Here is a 21,035-nt window from a genome sequence, read left to right as displayed (position 1 = left end):
TGTTCTGTAATTTCCTAAAACTCTTGGATGTTTCAGTTCCACTGACCTTCAGCATCCCAGCAACTGCCAGCTGCCTTGCCCTGTCCATTTGCCAATGAGTGCCACAGTGCTGGTGGATGTGACCTCCCTGGGAAGTGGTGCTTTACCTCTGTTGGATTGTGGCTGGGAGTGTGGCTGGGACACTGCGGGGTGCTCCAGGAGCAGGGTCACCCTGCAGCACAGGCTGCTCGCTGTGAGTGCTGCCACAGCACAGGAATATCCTCCATCCACACTGCAGGTGTCATCGGCGAAACGTTGGTGCCTTGACCAATGTCCAGTTGTCCAAGGCTTTAGGGAGGAGAATGTGATGCTTCCTGCCTCATGCCCATTGGAAGCGGAGCCTGGAGAGTGCTCTTCTGTGTGCTGCACAGAAATGGCTTCTGTCGGCAGTGTGCCGTTTGGATTCCAAAAATAACCAGCCAGTGTTCCAGACCAGAATTAAATCGGAATCAAATTTCAGCTTAACTATTGCACATTTTGTTGTAGATGAGAGGTCACATCTTGGTGTATGTCAGCTCTTCCCCATGTGCTGACAGAGAGGTTGCCTGTTGGCCACTGGATTGAATTTTGTCACCTGAGTGCTTTGACATTTTTCCTGTTCTCAAATCCTGAAAATAATTATTTTCAGCCTGTAAAACTTTTTCTGGTGGCTAAACATAGATTTTAAAGTGTTGCATTTCCTTTGTATTTAGATCAAGTTCACTACAACTTAAGTTCCCTAACCGTTATTCTGCTGACCCCCTTTCTTCCCACTACTGCTTGGATGGGGTTTTTTTGTGATTTTCTGGAAGTTTAGCAAACTTTTGCTTTTCAGACTTTGTCATTTTCATGTGACCATAGGTATGAATTTACAGGTTGGATATTTTATACTTTCTTTTGTTAGGAAAAAACAAAGCTAGAATAAGGTAAAAATTAGGATTGTGAGGAAGAGCAGTGTTTTCTTTCATAGCCCATATGGATTGTTGTGTTTGAGTAGTGATTGCAATGAGAATGTCATTGGAAGTTGCAAGGGATGCAAGCTGCCCCTATGCTCCCTATCACAATATTGATAGGAAAATTATGTTGCATATGTCAGAGGGTCTTTTTTTTTTTCATAGGTGTGGGGAAGGTTTGGTTTCTGAAAACATAGGTGGTGTCACCTATATTTTCAGAAAATATATGAACTGGTATTTGGTGAAGTACTTCTCTTGTGTGCTTTTCAAATAATGGACATGGAATTGTGATGCTAAATCAGAACTTATTTATCACTTCTCTTAAGTTTAGCCAGTATTTATAAAGTTGATACCAACTCGAGAGTATTTTCCAGTATTGTCCTTTAATTTGTAGGACTGAATATCTAGTAGCTGACACGATTGCATGGAATTTGGTTTGTTTTACAGAAGAAATCTTTTCATTTTGATGACTACAGTTGATGCTGTGGGAGTAGTTTTGGACTTTTTCTGCATCAGAACTTTTTTGTTAAAGAAATAGTACATAAGTTGTATAATTTAAAAATGATAAAAGCACTTAGTGAGTGAGAATCTATGATTTTTTGATACAATGTGCTTTTCATATAGTTGAGTATAATTGAAAAAATTAAATATTAAACTTTAAATTTTAATGCTTTAAAAATAAATATATGTGACAAAAAATAAACAAGTGGGTGAATTAAAGGACTGTTTATTTGACAGTATCCCATCCAGCTCTGAGTCTTTAAAAGCTACTGCTGGTTTTTTTTCAGTAGAAAGAATATGTTTGTGAACTTGAGTAATGCACTAAAATTTAAATATCTTCACATATATTTACAGATAGATTTATAAAATAGGGATGCTATGTACATAGCTGTAGCCAAAATGCCTAATACTATTTCTGTGTTCTCATTTCTTCAAAGAAAATTCAAAGCCCTTTATAGACCAAACATTTTGTTTAGTTTACAGTACCTTTTGTTCTACACTGATATTTTCTAAAGCTTATTCCTGAATTAAGGTGCATAAATTGAACTTATAAATAGGAATCCTGCTTCTTCATAACAGATTGCAACGTCAGCTAAGGTTAAATACTGTGGACTGTTTGCCCAGCATCATATATTTGTCATCTTAGCTGGGTATGTCACTTAGCTGTAAATATCCCAGACCTTTGTTTTATAGAAAGGTGCATTGTTTTCCATCAATTTTATGAAATGTGAAGTGTGATTGGGTCAGCTTAGTCTAAACTAGCTTTTTCTCAAGATGTATGTCAAGTTACAGGTTCAAATTCTGTTTGGTTTTGGTTCAATAATTCAACAATTCAAACACAAATTTAAATGTGTAACCAAAATTTTATAAAAAACTTTGTCTTCAAATCAGACTTGCACATCTTGTTTTCCTTTCTTTTTACTGCCTTTCCCCAAATTAATTTTATTTACAGCTTCCAGCTGACCTTACCAAGATGCATCTCACCGACAATCCTCATCCTCAGGTGACACACGTCCCTTCAAGCCAGTCAGGTTGTAGCATTGCCAGTGACTCTGGGAGCAGCAGCCTGTCTGATATTTATCAGGTAAGACTGCTTTGGTTTCATAGTTTTCCTTTCTTGACTTTAAAACTATTCCATAAACAGGAAGAATGACCCTTTATCCAAGACTGGGTAAAACCCTCTTGATGTTTCCACCTATCCGTGTGCTGCCCGTGGGACTCACCACTCCCACAGACAGAGAAATGCAACAAGCTTCTTGTAAGGTTCTTTTTGTTGCTTTTCACATCTTTCTGTACCACCAAGTATGCTGTGGTTTTTAAAAGTATTATTTGTTGATTCATGGGATTATTTTCCTGTCTGAAATGGAACAAATCTCTTGAAATCAGCCTGGTGTATCCAATACTATCCTTGATTATTTGTATTTATTGCTATTAGCAGATGTTCTGTTCTGCAAACAGAAGTGTGGTAATAAACTCACTTTGCACTAATTGACTGTGGCAATTCTAGTGTGGCTTCCTGAGAGTAGAAGTTGACTGAAAGCCAGAGGTAGCTTCATTTGTTTACTGATAATACGTTTAATAAGTTACTTGTCTTGTGTCATATCACAGAGTTTGTTTCATGGGTGTTTATGTTCTGGTTGATGAGGGGGCTTATCTTGGGTTTGTGTTGATCAGTAATTTCACAGGTTTTCCACTTCTAAGTTGCAGTCCACTTCTAAGTTACAATACAGAGTTGTCCTGGTTTTGGGCAAATTTGGGGGAAAACCTCCAGAAGGAACACCCAAACAGCAAACCCCACGACTCCTTCCCCCCGCCCCCCCCCCCCCCCCCCCCCGGGTTCGGGAAGAATTTCCTCAGAGAAGAGTGGGAGAAAAAACCTGTTTATTTAACAAGCAAAACACTCCCCAGCACAGCGAAAAAAAAAAACAACACCAGCTGACAAAAAACCTCTTTCACCGTTCTGAAGGGACTACAAACTCAGTCTCTCCGGCGAGTGGTCGCCCAGTTATCAGTCTCTGGAGCTGGGGAATGACTGCTGCAGGTGACAAAGTGTAGACTCCCGGTGTTTCTTGGGGTTTCCCAGGTCCCCGTCCAGAACAGGTTCAGATGGTATCCAGGAGAGGGAGGGGACGGGGTGGAAAAGAAAACAGTCCAGGGAAAAAGTTGGACTGCCTAGCTGAACTAACTAATAAGCAAAAAGCAAGGGCAAAGCAAAGGAAAGAAAAAGAGGCAGAAGCGAGCAAGCAGGCAAGCAAGCAAGCAAGCAAGCAAGCCGAGCTAAAACCTCTCCTAAACATAGACCATGGGGGAGGTGAGCCGGCTGATAACAAGACAAAACAAAGCTTCACTTTCAGAGTCAGTCCTGGAAGCACAGGACATAATACCAAACATAATCAGAACACACGATTAGAGATACAAACACCATAACATCACCCTAGGACAAGAGTGTAGAGCAGTTGTTGAGCATGGTGTAGGTTTAACTTGGTTTTAGATACCTGTCCCTTTTCTTTAGCTGCTGCTTAGAAATATTATTTCTATACTGGAAAGAGATTAATGATATCTGTTTACAGCAATATATTGCTGTACTTGAAAACTTGAAAAATAAGACATTAAAGCAAAAATTACTTTAGAACACTTTAGTATCTCTGCATTTTTGTCCTATTTAATCTACAACCTTACTACTCTTTAGATTTGCGTGCTGCTAGCTAGATCAGGAGTAGCTGGCATCCTTGAGAGAGTCTCTCCAAGATGCTTCATGACTTCTATTATTTCTGAGAGGCTGTACTGCAAGATGTGTTTTGTATCTTGATTATCTTACTCTTTTATATTTTCTGAATCAAAACTACATCAGAATTGATGTTAGGTTTGGGTTAGGATTGACAGTTAAAGAGCCTACAGCTCCAGGAACACTGGGGCTGGAAAAGGCCTGCCAAGGTGAATGCAGCAGTGTCACAATATTTCCTACACCTTTCCTATCTGGACCAGCCATGGTGATGGGGATCTCAGCCCCACTGACAAGCTGCCATTAGGCCTAGGTTAGGGTTGAGAGTGTCACAGATCCTACAGCTGCACAGACACTAGCACTTGAAAAGGCATTTCGAGGCCATCGCTGCAGGTTGCTCGAGTTGCCTGCCTGAGTAGTTTGGAGAGGTTGCTCCAAGTAAAAAGCACTTAATAGATATTATTGATAACAAAGATATCACCCTAGCAAGGGTATCTTGTAATAAGTGAGTACTCTCTGTCATATGCGGGTAGTTGCCTTATATCTGCTCATCCATAAATGACAAAAGAGTATAATTACTAAATACATAAAAATTATGTAAATAAAAGAAAAGATGGAGTAACATATTTATATGCACTGTAGCAAATAAACCGTGGTGCTAGATATTTTGTACGCTAAGGAATGATTAATGTGAAAATGACTGCAGATTTTATATTTATTTTTAGGAGTTAGGACTTTTCAGGTAAGAATTTCTTTTTCAGTGACATTCACGTATCTGATTTTGCATCCTGAAGGAAATGAGGACATCTGTTAGAGAATTCCTGGCTGGCTAGGTTAATGGTGAGGCAGTTCACCACTGTCAAACTCGAGTGAGATCTTGAAAGATAATTTTACAACAATGTATGATCAGAGCTACAGTGACATTAACTGTGTAAGATAGCATTAAGAGAATCAAACATTTGTTAAGCTCTGGGTGAAGAGAAGGCTACATGCTACAGACATGTCATGAGGGGGAAAAATCCTCAACAACGCATAGTGATTTTCTCTCTTTTTTCAAGAGAATTTTTAGTATCTCGTTCATATATGCCTAATATGCAAGTAGTAACTGGTTAAAAGATGTCTTTTATCTGCATTTATGTATTTTATGGGTTTTATTGAAGTAGCTGTAACAGTTAGTGTTGGAGAATTCTCTTACTGTTTGTCACAAATCTGTAAGTGATCACTAGATATTGCTTAGTAATAGATATTGCGTAATAATGCCATCGCACAATATTTAACACAGTGTTATATTGCAGCAACACATTAATATAGACAGATTTTGAAATCACAAAAAAGAAAAGTGATTTTCCCCAATATTCATCGTATTATGAAGGTGGAGAATATCCTTGATATGTAATAAACCTACATTTTGAGTAGGTTTTGAGTAGGTGATGTGTTGATGCAATAATTGAAAGCATTTTTGGTACAACAAAATATAGCTTTTTATTAAGTATTTGGAAAACGGTGCTTTGCTTTTGCAGTCAGCTTAATATGTATCATTCCAAGCTTCACATGCCAAACTCTTTAGGAATATCATTAGTGTCACTAATATTCTGAATAATTTTGATTAATGTAGCCTTGAAATGACCTTTTGAATTAATGGTCTTAACAGGAATTTTTTTAGTAAGTTGTACAAACATCATTTCAGAATCTGAAAACATGATTAGAAAATAATGAAACAATGTTTTGTTAGGATATGTAAAAATTTTCTCTTCATTTGGGTACACTTCATTCATCAATAATGTTGAAATGAGGTTTCACTTGTTCCAGCTGCCTTTCAGTCCAGCATAAAGCCCATTTCCCATTAAACAGGAAATGATGAAGGTGATATCAGCAGAAGAAAATTCATGCCTGTAACCTCTGCTGTGGAGGCATTGTGCTAAATACTGATTTAGTTGTGAAAAAGAGTGAAAATGTATGTTTTTCTCTCTTTTCCTGTACTATTGCTATTCCCTGTTGGAGATTTTAGTATTTGGTGTCTGAAACATGGACACCAAAATGTTCAAATGTGTGTGTTGCAAATTCCAGCTTGCTTAGAATACTGCAGAGCAGTTGTCTTTCTGTTGCGCTGCAGACCTTTTTTAATTATAGAAAGAAAAAGTAAGTTATTCCCTACAATTTTTGAAGTAACTTCTTGCTTGAAGGGGATTTTAAATTTTTTTTTTCTTTCAATCCCTATCTGAAAGTATGTTTAGTTTCAGTACCATGGTCTTCAGCTGGAAGTAGGGGAGGCTGTTTGGTTGTGCATACAGCAGTTGAAATGCAAGCTTGTATAGCTGCTGTGACCTGTTACAGGAGTCCATGGGGAAAAAAATTCAACAGGTATTACATAGGGAAAACATCTTTTTTTTGCCCTTTTATGGGTGTCTTGGTTTGAAAGACAGGTGTCTGCCAAGAAAGGCAGGAGCCTCTTTCTAAAATGGAGAATGTAAGCCCCCTCTCTCCAAATTATTATAATTTTAAAATTAAGGGGCTCTCAGGCAAAGATATGGGAATAGGAATAACAGTTCTTTACTAGGAAAATTAAAATAGAAATACAGTATTATAGAGAACAAACCCAAAACCACTGACAGAGTTAGAATACAACCTGACACCCCATCAGTCAGGGTGTTAGTAACAGTCCAATTAAATGGTGGCTGCAGTCCTCCTAGATGACAGATGTGGTTCAGTTGAAGCAGTGGTCCTGTAGGAGGGTGCAGTTTTCCTCTGAAGGTCCAGTGATGATGTAGCAGGGTCTGGTTTTCCTCTGGAATCCAGTGGAAAAAGGCTGCTTTTGTGTTCCGAATCTTAGATTTTATCTAGGTAGGAAAGGCTTGGCTCTTCCCCCTGGCTGGAGCATCTCCCAATGGGATGATGTAATTTTATCAGTCATGCAGTGGGATTCAATGACCCATTAACAGATGATATCTTCCTGGAGGAAGAATGGGTTGTGGAAAAGGTAAAGATGACTGCTCCACCTGGTTTTAACAGATGGGTCATTAGCAGAGAATATCTTCCACAGAGATAAGGATCACTGCCCTACCTAGTTTCAACAGATGGTGATAGAATACACAGGTCCGGTCACATCCTGCATTGCAACCCAAGACAATGGGCCAGGGTTTAAGGTGTGCAGCCAGAGTCACACAAGGAATTGAGGTTGTATCTCTAGTTGTGGTTGGACAGGGTCTCACCTCTACTCTCAGAAATGAGTTTCTTGTATCAATACCTGCCAATCATCTTCTCTCAGTAACCACCTAGTTTGCATTAATCTTTTCCTACCTGTTTATTTCTGTGCTGAAAGGTTCTCTCTCCTTTAATTTCATTCAAAATTCCTCATTTATCACTTTGGGAATATGTCTTCTTTGGCGGCAGCAACATCATTGTCCAGCAGTAATTCCAGTTGTGGTGAAGGCTTTGATATTAAAATGGATTATCTATAAAATAATTATCAAGAATGTGGATTTCAGTAGATACCCTTGTATCAAGGACCTGATCACAGAAATCCATATTTGTCTGAGATTTGAGGATTGCAGCTTCTAGTTTCCTTTTGTACATCAGTAGTTCATAAATATTTGTTTTAGGAGTGATTTTTATATTTGATAATGGCAACAGCTAGAGAATCGTGGTTGGGAAGAGCAGCTACTTCTGCAGATGGCTTTATGAGCAAAATCCTTCCTGTTCCTTCCAGCACTGTCTGGCCTGCCAGCATTCTGTCAACCATGTGCACAGAATCTTTGAAACATAGTTGGAGGACCCGCTCCTATTTCATAGTTTGATCAAAACATAACTTACTTATCAAGAAAGGAGTTGATTTGTCTGTTTTCCTATATAGGTTATGAAAAATTTGGTAGAGCCTGTAGCCTCAGTTTTTCTGGTTTACAGTGGCTTACCAAAGTGAGAATTGGTGCTGCTGTTTGTCTTAGCATGGAGCAGTTGATATAAATTGTGGCTATTTAGATGAAGAAATGCTAGAAAAGTCCTTGAATAAAAGGCTGTACTGATCATGTGCTGCTGAGACTCTCCAAGTACAATTTGCACTTGGGCTTAATTCCAAAATTGTTAATGTGAGCTACAGAAGCCAGTAAAGTGATGTAATGTAAAACAGATTTAACCCTCTCTATATTGTTACCCTCCTCTGAAAGACATATACATTTTGAAATCATTTAAGCTTTATTTATTAGATTTGCTGGCTAATGACCAAAATGAGGACAAGCTCCAAGGCCCAAAGTTATATATAAACCCCAGTATTTTTTTTCTGGTATAGGAAGACAAAGCTGTTCCTCTGTGCAGGTATTGGAGCTCACATCAGCATGGAGACAGTGCAGTCTGGTGTGTTTAAATAACATAAAGTCAATATTGTTTTATATGAGGCCGTAAGAGCAGGAGAGCAGTGACCAAGTAAGGACCTTCTGGTCAAAATGAAGCACAAGAAGGAGATGCATAGAGTGGAATCAGGGACATGTGTCCTGGGAGGAATATAAGGAGCACTGCCTTAATGTGTAGGGTTGGGATCAGGAATGATAAGGTTCGATTTGTAGCTGGATTTGGCAAGGGATGTGGCAAAAACCAGAAAGGCTTCTAGAGGTACGTTACTAAAAAAAAAATCAAAAAACCAGAGAGATATTTTGCTTCACTCCCCCACTAAATAAGGCAGGAGAGCTGATGACATGGAGAAGGCTGAGGCACTTGGCAATTTTTGTCTCAGTTTTCACAGGTTCTCTTCCCACATTTCTCCACTCCCTGAACATCAAGGCAGGGACTGGGGGAACGGACTCCTTCCCGTGTGAAGAGAAGGTCGTGTTTGAGACCACGTATATGTGTCCATGGGACCCAAGGCAATGCATCACAGGGTCCTGAAGGACTTGTCCGATGGAACTGTGGAGGCAGTCTCCATCTGGTAGTTGTGGCAGTCATGTGAAACTCCCAGAGACTGGAGAAAAGAGAATAAGGCCTCAGGGATACCTTATTGCACTCTGTCAATACTTAAAGCAGATTTATTAGAAAGACTTTTTTACCATGTCCTCTAGTGACAAGGAAACTGAAAAAGGTAGATTAAACTTGAATATAGGGAAGAAAATCTTGCCTATGGTGAGGGTTTTGAGACACTGGTACAGGTTGTCCAAAGAAGCTGTGCTCTGCCCCATTACAGTGTTCAAATTCATCCTTTATTTCGGATGTTTTGTGAACATGCAGGGTACATGATGCCTTAGTTCAATGTTTTTCTAAAATCTCAAGGATTGCTTCAAAGTGAAAGTGAATGTTGTAAATGTGGTCATTTAAAAACAAACTCAATTTTCTGCAAGTTTCTGTATAATTGCCTTATACTTTTCAGAGACACATCTTATTCAAATTTCTGAATTTAAACAGAAAAATGGTTTGCATTCTGGCTTAAGCTTTAAAAAAAGTGACTGAGCAACTACTCTGTAGAAATTGAGAATTTGAAACTATTTTTCTTCCCATTCCATCTGTTTGGAAATGTATTTTCATGCCATTACATCATTTAAACTGTACTGAAGGAATTAGTGCAAGTGATTCCTATGTGATTCTGGTTTTTGCTGCTGGTATTTTGTTCTCGTTCACCATTGTCTTGTATGTCTGCTCTGTGTGATGTCTCTGTTGCCATCCATTACTGACAGTAGAAATGTGTCCACAGACATTGGGTAACCAATGGTATTGCTAAACTATATTATTATTTTCTTAATACTCCAGACTCAAATTGGAAAAAACAATGTTGCATGAATTCACAAGGAAGAATAAATGCTTGATTTCAGCATAACATGTTTTCCTCAGTGTTCAGAAAGAGAGCTGTGAGAGATTCTAGTTAGACTTGTTGGTCACAGAATTTAATATTTTTAAATTGGCTACCTCAGGCCATAAATCATTGAACTGAGGACACTGAACTCTGTCTGATTGATGTTTTCTTTGTAGGCTACAGAAAGTGAGATGGGAGATGTTGATTTAACGGGTCTTCCAGAAGCACCTGTAGACTCTGAAGATGAAGAAGAAGAGGAGGATGAAGATATTGACAGAACTTCTGATCCACTTCTAGGGCGAGATGTTGTCCGAGAGTGCCTTGAGAAAGAGCCTGCAGATAAAACTGATGATGACATTGGTGAGGAGAAAAAAATACAGTAGTAAAATTTACATAAGGCTACTTCATATAATATCTGTAAGAGAAACATAACCGAAAACTGTTTAATGCGTTAATGTTCAGTGTATATCTTAATAACTGAATGATGTCTCCCTTTGATCTGTTGATACTCTTAATTGAATTATGTCTTCTCTTGCTATCTGAGAGAGTATTTGTTCTGAGAATCCAAGTACTTTGAACAGCAGTCTTTCTGATGCTCAAGATGTAGGTTTTACAGTTATTGTATGCATTGATGTAATGGGACAGGTAGCAAGGTAATTTTTGACTGCCTGAAACTCTTGAAGTAGTTATTAAATAGCAATTTTTTTATTATTAAATATTTATTTTTTTTAAATTATTTATTTAATATTAAATATTTATTTTTTTTATTAAATAGAGCATACTATTACTGAGTATAAGAATACTTAACTGTAAACTGCAAAACAGTTAAAATGAAGATAATTTACTGCAGTTTTAACAAGAAATTGGCATGAATTTCAATAGCAAAATCTACTTTCTGCTGTACTTCAGATTGTGGCTCTGAACACTGGAAAATCATTTCATGCTCCTGTCTAGCTTATAATTACTGTACCTAGGGGTATGTTTAATTTTTCTAAATGTTTAAAGCTGAAGTGCTTTTACTCTTAACTAGACTGCTGCCCTGAGAGTCAATCAGAGCACAAGCAAGGCTGTGGAGCTGAGTTCTGGTTGTTGATGACAGACTGCACACTGGGCTCTTTTAGCCACAGGCACTACTGGGAAGTATAACATCACTGAACAATTTCCAAATGAATTTAACTGGAGTTTAATATACTTGTGGAGAGTAAGGAATCCAAGGAAACCCTAGTCCTTGCAGTCATCATACCAACGTTTCCTTTGTCCAACAGAACAATTATTGGAATTCATGCATCAACTCCCTGCCTTTGCAAACATGACCATGTCTGTGAGGAGAGAACTGTGCTCAGTGATGATATTTGAAGTTGTAGAGCAAGCAGGAGCCATCATACTTGAAGACGGCCAGGAAGTAAGTCACTGCTTCCAGAAGAGGTGTTAAATCATTCAATAGTCAGGCTCCCAACATAGGTGTCCTGAACCACTATCTTGAAATCTCTCTTCCTGCTTGCATCAAGACATCTGGAATGGCATTTTGTGTTCATCCCTCCAAGAAAGGATGAGGTAGACTCACCTCTGGTAGTGACTAAATGGGTACCCAGGGAAAGAATGTTCATTTTCACTAAATGGTACAAATATATCATAGCAATTAGCCTACTTATTAAGAAAGCAATCTATTAATCAGCATTTCTCCCTCCAGAATCAGTTCTGAAGTGAGTGAAGAAAGCTGAAAAGCATTCCTTTTTCAGTCTCCATCTCTTGCCTTTTAGTGCAGTTTTGGTGAATTAAATGTTGCAGAGAGGTGGTGACAACAAACTGGAGGCTACAAGAATGAGCCTTTCTGAGATAAGAGCTTACAAAAATTGTTGAAGCTTCACTTTTTAATTTTTTTTCCTTTCTTTAGCTTGATTCTTGGTATGTTATCTTAAATGGCACAGTAGAAATCAGCTATCCTGATGGGAAGAGTGAGAGTCTCTGTATGGGAAATAGTTTTGGGATTACTCCCTCTCTGGACAAGCAGTACATGAATGGAGTGGTCAGAACCAAAGTAGATGATTGTCAGGTAAGGTTGCAGTTCTATATAAAACTACTTCTTATTTTTAAGCATCTAATAAAAGAAAACAGATTGGAACAGGTCCAGAGAAGGGTACAAAGGTGCTCTAAGAGCTGGAGCCCCTCTGCTGTGGGCAGACTGGAAGAGTTGGGGTTGTTTAGCCTGGAGATGGGGATAAGATGGGGATACATTCATATGTTAGATACTTTAATCACTGTTGTTGTCCTTGGGGACAGTTCGTGTGTATAGCCCAGCAAGACTACTGGAGGATTCTGAACCACGTGGAAAAAAACACTCATAAAGTGGAGGAAGAAGGAGAAATTGTGATGGTAAAGGAACACAGGGAGCTGGATCGCAGTGGAACCAGAAAAGGACACATAGTTATCAAGGTTTCTTTCTGTGCTTTCCATTAATCTATTAAACTTTTATTTATTAGTAAAGAAATACAATTTCAGTTTGAATCTAGTATACATACTCAGTTTTGTCTGTGTCAGCTCAAAAAACTTGACTGGAAGGAATGTGTATTATATTCCAAATTTACTTCCATTTCCCCTCTAATAAAGTTGCATACATTGTAACCTGTTCAACACTTGCATTGAGTTTTGTATTGGGAGAAGCCTTTGTGGTCTTTATGACCTTTTTTTTGTAATCTGAAAGAGGAACTTAAACTGCTTACTAAAAAATAAAATTAAGGGAAGTTACCTATTGTTTTAGCCAGGTGTAACCTATGCAAAAGGTCAGGACTGAGAAGCAGGAGCATTTGATGTAAATATGTTGGTGTGTGTTCTCCTGAGTTGGCCATAACTGAACTTTCTAAAGGGATTATACTGTTCATGTGGGTTTATGTTGAATTACTCTTTAGGGAGAGGTGGTGATGAGAGGTATAAGTTATTTTTTCATTTGCTTTTTTAAGGCAACACCCGAGAGACTCATCATGCATTTAATAGAGGAACATTCTATTGTGGATCCAACATACATCGAAGATTTTCTTTTAACATACAGAACATTTCTATCAAGTCCCTTGGAAGTTGGAAGTAAACTCTTGGAATGGTTTACAGTGGATAGCCTCAGGGATAAGGTTGGTTGGAGTTTAAGAGATTAATATTTCTGGTGAAAATATATTTAAATTGATCCCTTTTCATATTGCTGATAAACTAGGATAAATAAAACCAGGTTCCACTCTATCTAACTGCATGCACATTCATGAAAAACCTTGATAGACTGGAACTTAAATCATGTTTCTTAGCCAATGTTTTTATGTGTTCTAGCCCTGAGCTGAGGAAGTCCAATGTACTGTCAAAACACTAGATGTTTTGAATATGAGGTTGTGCAGGGTCTGCTGTGGTTACTGCGTTTCTTCTTACCTCTTTCCATGCTTTTCATTTTGGCAACTGTTGGGTATTAATAAAAGGAAAGATACAGAGAAGTGTGTCGTCAAACAAAAGCAGAAATTGTATAATTTTAAAAGAGAAACTGCTATAGACTTAGATTTTTTTATAATATGGGTAGATAATATTGTTGTCAGACTGACTTTATCATGAATGGTAGTGACTCTGTAGCACTCACAGAAGCAATCTGAGGATTTAACTAAAATTTCTTAAAAGAAATCTTTTTATTATCACAACTAGAACTTCCTTTAAAGAAATCATTAGGATGCTTTAAAAGGTGATTTTTATGAACAGTGTCAGGAAGACTTAGCTGAAGATGGATTTGTGCACCAGTAGGTACTGGGTGACGTAGCCAGTATTTTTAGGTGTAAAAATACTTGAGTTTTAAATTTTTCATTTGCTTTCACAAATAAAGGGAAAGAGAAAATGATTTCAAGTGTAAATTTATTTTTCCTATCAGATACAGTAATGTGCTTTGTGTTGTTCTGCCGTATCCAAGTATTCCTCTGTGTTTATAGATTAAAGCTTATAGGAGAAGAACCATAGGTACCTTTATATATGTATATATATACATAATATATTTTGTTTTTACAGGTTACCAGAGTAGTGTTACTATGGGTGAACAATCATTTTAATGACTTTGAAGGAGATCCTGCCATGACTCGATTCCTGGAAGAATTTGAAAAGAACTTGGAAGATACGGTAGGAGCAAAAAAGAATGAGTGTCACATTTTCTAGTACCACATATCTCAATTTTCGAGTGTTACCAGTGCCTAACGGCTGTAGTCTCTAAGTGTAACAGTTAACAGGTGGCTTTTAATATTGGACATATTTGTTCTTAAGTATAAATGAGATATAAAGGCCATATAAAGTAATACCTATGGCACTCACTTAGGAGTTTCTGCATTTCTGCAAAAGAGAACAAGGTTAATTTAGTAAGATCTGAAAATCTGGCATAAGAAATCGATTTTCTGGCACTTGGGGTATTTTTCTTAACTGTTTTTCTATTTCTGATAAAAGAAACATTGCACTGCATTTTGTGTCTTCTGCGTTAACAGAAAATGAAAGGCCATCTCAGATTGCTGAATATTGCCTGTGCTGCCAAAGCAAAGTGGAGACAAATCACCCTGCAAAAACCTTCCAGAGATTCTCCCCTGTTTTTCAGCCTTCTTGGAGGCAGTGACAAGGGGTTTGGTATTTTTGTAGAGACTGTGGAGATAGGCAGTAAAGCAGCAGAAGCTGGACTTAAGCGTGGTGATCAGGTAGAAACAATTGCATTAATTTAAAATGTTCTGCTTCATCCACCTCTTGATTGTTCTCAACAGAAATGTTATGCTGAGTACTAAAACCAAACCACTGGCAAGTGTGGGAATGGCACAGCTCAGCTTCCATTTATATCTGTTAAATGGGTTTCTGTTAAATAATTTTAAAAATATGTAAAATATTTAAATATTTGAAAAACAGAATGAGAAAAGAAAGCAAGTTATGGTTATTTTTTGAAACTTTCTGATTGGAGATATGGTTACATTGAAACCATCAAATTGTTTTGTGGGATTGATTATCACCTAATGTGTTTGATCCCAGCTCACTGAGGCAGGTGGAATACTCAGTGCAAATTCAGCTTTTGAAGCAATATTAGCTCTGTGGGTTCATGATCCACCATTTTTGATTAATTGCAAAAATGTTCCTAATACCATAGGAAATCAACTTATTTAAAGCATTTTTCAAGTAAAAATGGAAGTCCTGACTTATTTACAGGGCATAGCTTTTCTGATGTGATGAAAATAGTTATTTTACATGGAATGTTTTCATTCTGTAGCTGCTGTAAAGATGATATGGTAATTTCTGGGAAGTTCTTATTGTGCCCGTATTATCACCTTTGTATTTGTAAGTCTGTCAGACAGATGTTCTCCTAATAGTCCAATTTTTATTTCTTAAAGATAATGGAAGTAAATGGACAGAATTTTGAGAACATTACCTTTGTAAAAGCTCTGGAAATCTTAAAGAATAATACACACCTCTCCATCACTGTAAAAACAAACATTTTTGGTGAGTAGACTTTATATATGATATATCCTTATGTGTGAAGGAAAAACTCCACTTCTTCTGGCTTTATAAGTGCAATAGGGTTCCACCTTTTTTTTCCAACTTGCTCTTAATGTGAGAAGTTATGCAAAATTTCCCTTGTTGTGCCTCTGTTTGCTTGGATAAGTTATCAAGTGCCAAGGGCTGCATGTTGAGTGGCACAGAGCCAGCACAGGCAGCTCTTCAACTCCTTGAGAAATTGTCAGATGACTGTTTAAGATGATTTTGTGTCCTTCCACGCAATAGGGCTGAAACAAAGCCAAGGGATCTGGATCAAAATATTTTTGCCAAGAAACAGCAAAAGTGTAAGACTGGGATTTTGTAAAACTTTCTTTAATGACTGTAAGAAAGAGAGGATAAATTACCTTTATAATTGAAAAAGGGATATAAAAAGTGGGATGGCATATAAATGTTAGCTTTTAATTGCCATCATGAATATAAGCACCTAAATACCTCTTCAAAATCTCAGTCAAATAATCTGTTACTTTTCCATCATCTTGTTCGGGGAACAGAATAACAAAAGCTATAGAAAGAAGGAGATTGTCCACAGGATAACTCCTTCCTCTATAGTTGTGTCTGTATCTTCTGATGGTTTTCTTTTCCTATTTCCTTCCTCCAGTTACCTGCCATTGTTCACTATTGATTTTCTTTTCAATTATTATACTATGTTTATCACTGTGCAGCTGAAAAGGTTAAAGCCTTCAGCAGTCGTTTTTAGCATAATACAAAAAAACTTGAAACATCCAGAGACTAATGTGAAATGATGTGAAATGAAGCATCACTGTAACTGAGACAGTGATAGGTTGTTCATTTATATTATAAATGGGAGCAACATACATTTGCAAGTGGATTCTAATCTCATCCTGTTAGCTGATAGAATTTCAAGGTGATTTCTCTGATAAATTTTAATGAATTAATATCTTGAAGCTTTTTTCAACTATGATATTTATTATCCTGACTTTTTAATTGTGTGTTAAGTGCCTGGTACTATGAGCAATTCCTGTTATTCTATTCAAATCTATACTGGGAAAGCTTGTAGCTTTACATTTTATTATCCAACAGAAATGTACCATTTAATTGGATTTTCTGTACAGAAAACCTTGATTGCTTTGCTCATAGGGACAATCTGAGTAATTTGCTTTGTTTTCAGTTCTGCATTCTTCCAGTATCATCATATTTTGAACTGAAAATACTGAATTTCTGACTTGAAAGATTTTCAAAAGATTTTTAAAGGATCTTTAAAGAAATAATTGATGTTGACAAGACAATTTTAGCATTTTTCACTAAATATAAGTGGAAAGAAACAGAACAAAACCCCTATAATTTCCACGGAATTCTAGGTTTGAAAATGTCGGTGTGGGTTATAGACTAGCGTAGTTACATAAATGCAATAGGAAATTTGATGCAGCTTCTGTTCAGTAGTGTTAGTAGAAGCAAACAAAGACAGTCTGGGAAAATATCGGTCTGTTTTGCACTTACTCTTGAAGAAGCATGTGCACTCCATTACCTGAAAGATGCAAACAAAAAAGCCAATAAACGCATAGTGCTTAGTGCTCTGAATGCAGCATTTCCTTATTCTCTCTCTGGGACGTGGGAAGCAAAAGGTTTGAGGGGAAAAGAAGAATTCATTGTGAAGTTCTGAGTGTGCAAAGGTTACTCACAACAACTGTATCTTCTCTTCAGTGTTTAAGGAACTGCTCTGCAGGATAGGACAGGAGAAGAATGGAATTCCACATATTCCAAAAATTGCAGAAAAGAGAACCAACCGTTATTCTATCCCAGATATGCCTGGAGATGTGGAACAGATATTACCCCGTGAAAAAGGAAACAAGAAAATGAAAGCAAACACTGTATCTGGTGGAAGAAACAGAATCAGGAAAATTTTAGACAAGACCCGTTTCAGCATCTTGCCTCCAAAACTGTTCAGGTTTGTCATACTCTTTTGTCAAAAAGTGATGGTTTCTTATTAGGTTGTGATATTTTAATCATAGAATCATAGAATGGTAAGAAGGGGAGTGGGTTGAGAGGAAACTTAAAGATCTTAAGGACTATCCCATTCCAATCCCTCCAGGATTGGGCAGGGGCACCTTCTCTACACCAGGTTGCTCCAAGCCCCATCCAGCCTGGCCTTGGACACTGCCAGGGATGGGGCAGCCACAGCTTCTCTGGATAACCTATGCCAGGGCCTCACCACCTTCACAGGGAGGAATTTCTCCCAACCATCTACCTAAAACCTACCCTCCTTCATCCTCAGGCCATTAAGAGATACCAATTGCTTAGTATTTCTAGTCGTTATGTTCACACTGCTTATGTTTTTTAAAAAATCATGGCATCTGCCCATGAATACAGAACAAGACCAAAATATCTTTTCTCTACTGATGAACACTTTCAAATCTTTTTCCCCTATCCTTATTTTGAAAGCCTGTCTCTACAGCATGTAATTAAGACAACTGAACACCATTATTTTTCTTAGATTCATTCATCCCAAGATGAATAGGAGGAGTTTAATGCAGATAATTGAACCAGAACTATTTTGCAGTGATGGCAGCGTGAGCCAGTCACAGGATGACAGCATCGTGGGGACACGGCAGTGCCGGCACAGCCTGGCCATCATGCCCATTCCGGGCACCCTCTCATCTAGTAGCCCTGACCTGCTGCAGCCCACACCCAGTATTCTGGATTTCTCTAACCCTTCAGGTAAAATGGCAGCTTGAGGTTGATTTACAGGATGGTTAGCAAGGCAGCTGAGTCCTGGGGAAAATTGCAACTGTTACTAGCATCACTCCTGCTGAGTGCAATTACCTGTGCATCCTGTGGGCCTAACAGGGCCAAACTGGAGATGTACTGAAAATACACACTGCCTGAACCTCTCTTGCCTACTTTTTTCAGATAATGTGGGACTTACTTATTTTTTACAAAGAAATGTATTTTGCCAGTTCTGAGAGCCTTTAATTTAGTGGAGTAAATTGGCTCTGGTGGAAGGAGAAGCTCTTTTTTGCTCCTTTCTCCTTTGCTGTCTCTCCTTGGTGCTTTGACTTTTTCATCCTTCCATCGGTCAGTATATTTCATACGGTATTGTGGGTAGAAAAGGACTACCATGGTACCAGCACAGTGATGTTCATGTTTCATGTTTTACAAACATTATGTATATTCAACGGTATGTCTAAAATCCTAAAAAAATGTTTGAGGTACGTGGTCTGGGCTTTCATTGCTGTTGCTGTAGGAATCCAGTTTAAGGAGGGGCTGCAGGAGACATTTGTTGCAATATGCAGCTGCCTGTAAATACGTCTAGTCAGAATCTTCTATCCCTATTTTAAGTGCAAGTTCTGTATAATGACATAATTCTGTAAAGTGTTTTGTGACTGTGACTTATGTTTACATAAACTTGCAGATTTCCCCTTTAAAAGGGATGTGCACAGATATATCCTGTCAGGTGCCCAAAAAGTTCCCTTTTTGCTTCAGTTCCAGATCCTTGCTGTCTGCATGAGAGCTACACATTCTTCTAAAAACCTTAATGTAATACTATAAAACTTATTGCTTAATATGAAATAGTGTTAACTGATTAATCTTGGATAGAATCACAGAATGATTTGGGTTGGAATGGATCTTTAATAGTCATCTATTCCAGTTCCTCTGCCATGGGCAGGGACATCTTCAACTGGATCACTTTTTAAAGCTTTACTTTAAGCTTGCTATAACAAATGTGCTGCCATGTTTGAATGCCAAAGAAAACCAAATTATTTCTGACAGTGTACACTTGATAAGTTTTGTAAGCGTCTCAATCTTGATTTGGTGTTGATACGGTTTTTTTTCTTTTTCTCCTGTCTGCAGCTGTTGGGTTTTACTGTAAGTATCCTCATGTAGACCTTAATATTGCATGGCTTGCCTGTAAATTTAACACTATCAGACATTGCATTGACATAGTTATTACTGTAGGGCATTGGATAGCCCTGTCCTCTGTAATTTTCCTTAAAACAAATTCAAAGGTTCCTGTACAGGTGCAGTGCTGTGCTGAGGCTGAGACCTGCATTTTATTCCCATTTCTGCCCCCAGCACACTGAATGACCTTTGGCAGGTTCCTCTGCTTCTCTGTGGCCTTGCTTTGAAGGGATGAAATTGTTTGTATCTCTTTCATAGAACTGAAGTTTCAGAGGATAACAGTTGAGATTTAATTTGTTCTTCTGTTGTACTTCATAACTAAAATTCTGTGCATGCCAACTTGATATGTGCTTTGTATTGTCAAAATGAGCTGAATAATGCATTAAAATTTTTTAATTTAATAATCTGTCTGCTTAAAAGCGACGACCATGAAGACAGAAATGTACCTATAATTTATGTTTCCCTTATCTGTTACAAGTTACATTGTTTTGGTCACATGGTTCTTTTTCTTTTTTTCTTTTTTACTTTTTTCTCCCCAATTAAATTTCAGTTTTAAGTTTTCCACCTTGAGTATGTTCTGTTTTTTAGGTATGTTGGTACCGAGGTATAGATGTTTCCCTCTTCTGTTTTTTTAATATCACTTTTATGAGTGTAGGCACTTCTCTAATTATACAATGTCATTTTCACCACTTTCATTCTGAAATAAAGTGCAAAATACTTACTTCTCCCTTATATTGCCCCTATTTACATATATACTGAACTTCTCATATTCAGCTAGAACCCAGCTTTTGATGAGAATGTTCTGATAATGTATTAATCGTAATCATGAAACTGTTAGAGGAATTAGCTTTCAATCAGAATTTTTTAAACCATCTTTTCTTCCGTCTTAAAATTTATTTACAACTGATGTTGAGCCTTTATTTTTTCCAGTGGGTGGGACCTTTGTGCTGGATCATAGATTACCTGCTTACTTTTGACCTTGAAATTCCTTCTACTTGTGCCCATAACACCTTGAAGTCCTGACGCAAGAGAAAGAAATCCCAAGGTCACTGTCCCTAAATATCTTTGTTGGCTCCTTAAGCAGTGGATTTTGATGGAGGAAAATCAGTGTATAGGCAATGGGGTGAGCAGCATCTAAAACTGTGCTCAGAGAGCTGCTGCTGGGAGTGCCTGAAGGACCTGCATGCTCTGCCCAGCAGGATGATTCACTGGGCCTGTTCCCCTTGGGCAGAGGGACACCTGATCATCACTGGTGCTCCAGGGCAGGTCACGTGTCTCAATCCAGGATTTGGCACTTATCACTGCATTTTTAAGGGCTGGACAAATAGCAGTGAGAGAAGGGAAGGGCTGTTTGGGAGGCTGTAGCTTTAAATGACAGCTTCCCTTCCTAGCTTCCCTCACTGGGAAGGTGATGCAGCAGTTATGGCACAAGTGCCTCTGGTGTGGTTATGCAGAACTTCAGACTCTGAAACTGTGGCTGAGAGCTCAGCAACAGCTATCCACCTTCTTAGGTCTGCAGAAAAGTTGTGAAGTTTTAGTCTTCAGACTTCAGGGAAGGGAAGAACAGGGCTTCCCTGTGCTTAAAATTACTGTGCATTTTGACTCTTGATTTTTTTTTTTTAAATTAAGTTTTATTTTGAAAATCAAACTTTCTGTAATAGCTAATAGGGCAAAT

At 38.0% G+C, this 21,035-nt stretch overlaps 1 protein-coding gene across 15 annotated transcripts in view; it reads left to right on the top strand.

Moving 5' to 3' along the window:
- RAPGEF6 (Rap guanine nucleotide exchange factor 6) overlaps nt 1–21,035 on the top strand; it is a 128,750-nt gene that overhangs the window by 76,289 nt on the left and 31,426 nt on the right. For 10 of the 15 annotated variants that reach the window (XM_088173744.1, XM_088173741.1, XM_088173736.1 and 7 more), the window contains 12 exons: nt 2,425–2,556; nt 10,141–10,324; nt 11,230–11,366; nt 11,859–12,017; nt 12,245–12,397; nt 12,922–13,086; nt 13,991–14,098; nt 14,455–14,658; nt 15,337–15,445; nt 17,165–17,408; nt 18,021–18,178; nt 19,313–19,327. In XM_088173744.1, the coding sequence (XP_088029870.1) occupies nt 2,425–2,556; nt 10,141–10,324; nt 11,230–11,366; nt 11,859–12,017; nt 12,245–12,397; nt 12,922–13,086; nt 13,991–14,098; nt 14,455–14,658; nt 15,337–15,445; nt 17,165–17,408; nt 18,021–18,178; nt 19,313–19,327 (1,768 nt within the window). The remainder of the gene's footprint in view (nt 1–2,424; nt 2,557–10,140; nt 10,325–11,229; nt 11,367–11,858; nt 12,018–12,244; nt 12,398–12,921; nt 13,087–13,990; nt 14,099–14,454; nt 14,659–15,336; nt 15,446–17,164; nt 17,409–18,020; nt 18,179–19,312; nt 19,328–21,035) is intronic. The other 5 variants (XM_088173743.1, XM_088173735.1, XM_088173737.1 and 2 more) reach the window with 1 other exon arrangement.

This window comes from Sturnus vulgaris, chromosome 15 (genome assembly GCF_052056855.1).
Source record: "Sturnus vulgaris isolate bStuVul1 chromosome 15, bStuVul1.hap1, whole genome shotgun sequence".
In the NCBI taxonomy this organism is placed as follows: domain Eukaryota; kingdom Metazoa; phylum Chordata; class Aves; order Passeriformes; family Sturnidae; genus Sturnus; species Sturnus vulgaris.
Note: the sequence above shows the minus strand (reverse complement) of the source record. Positions and strands in the feature narration are given on the sequence as shown.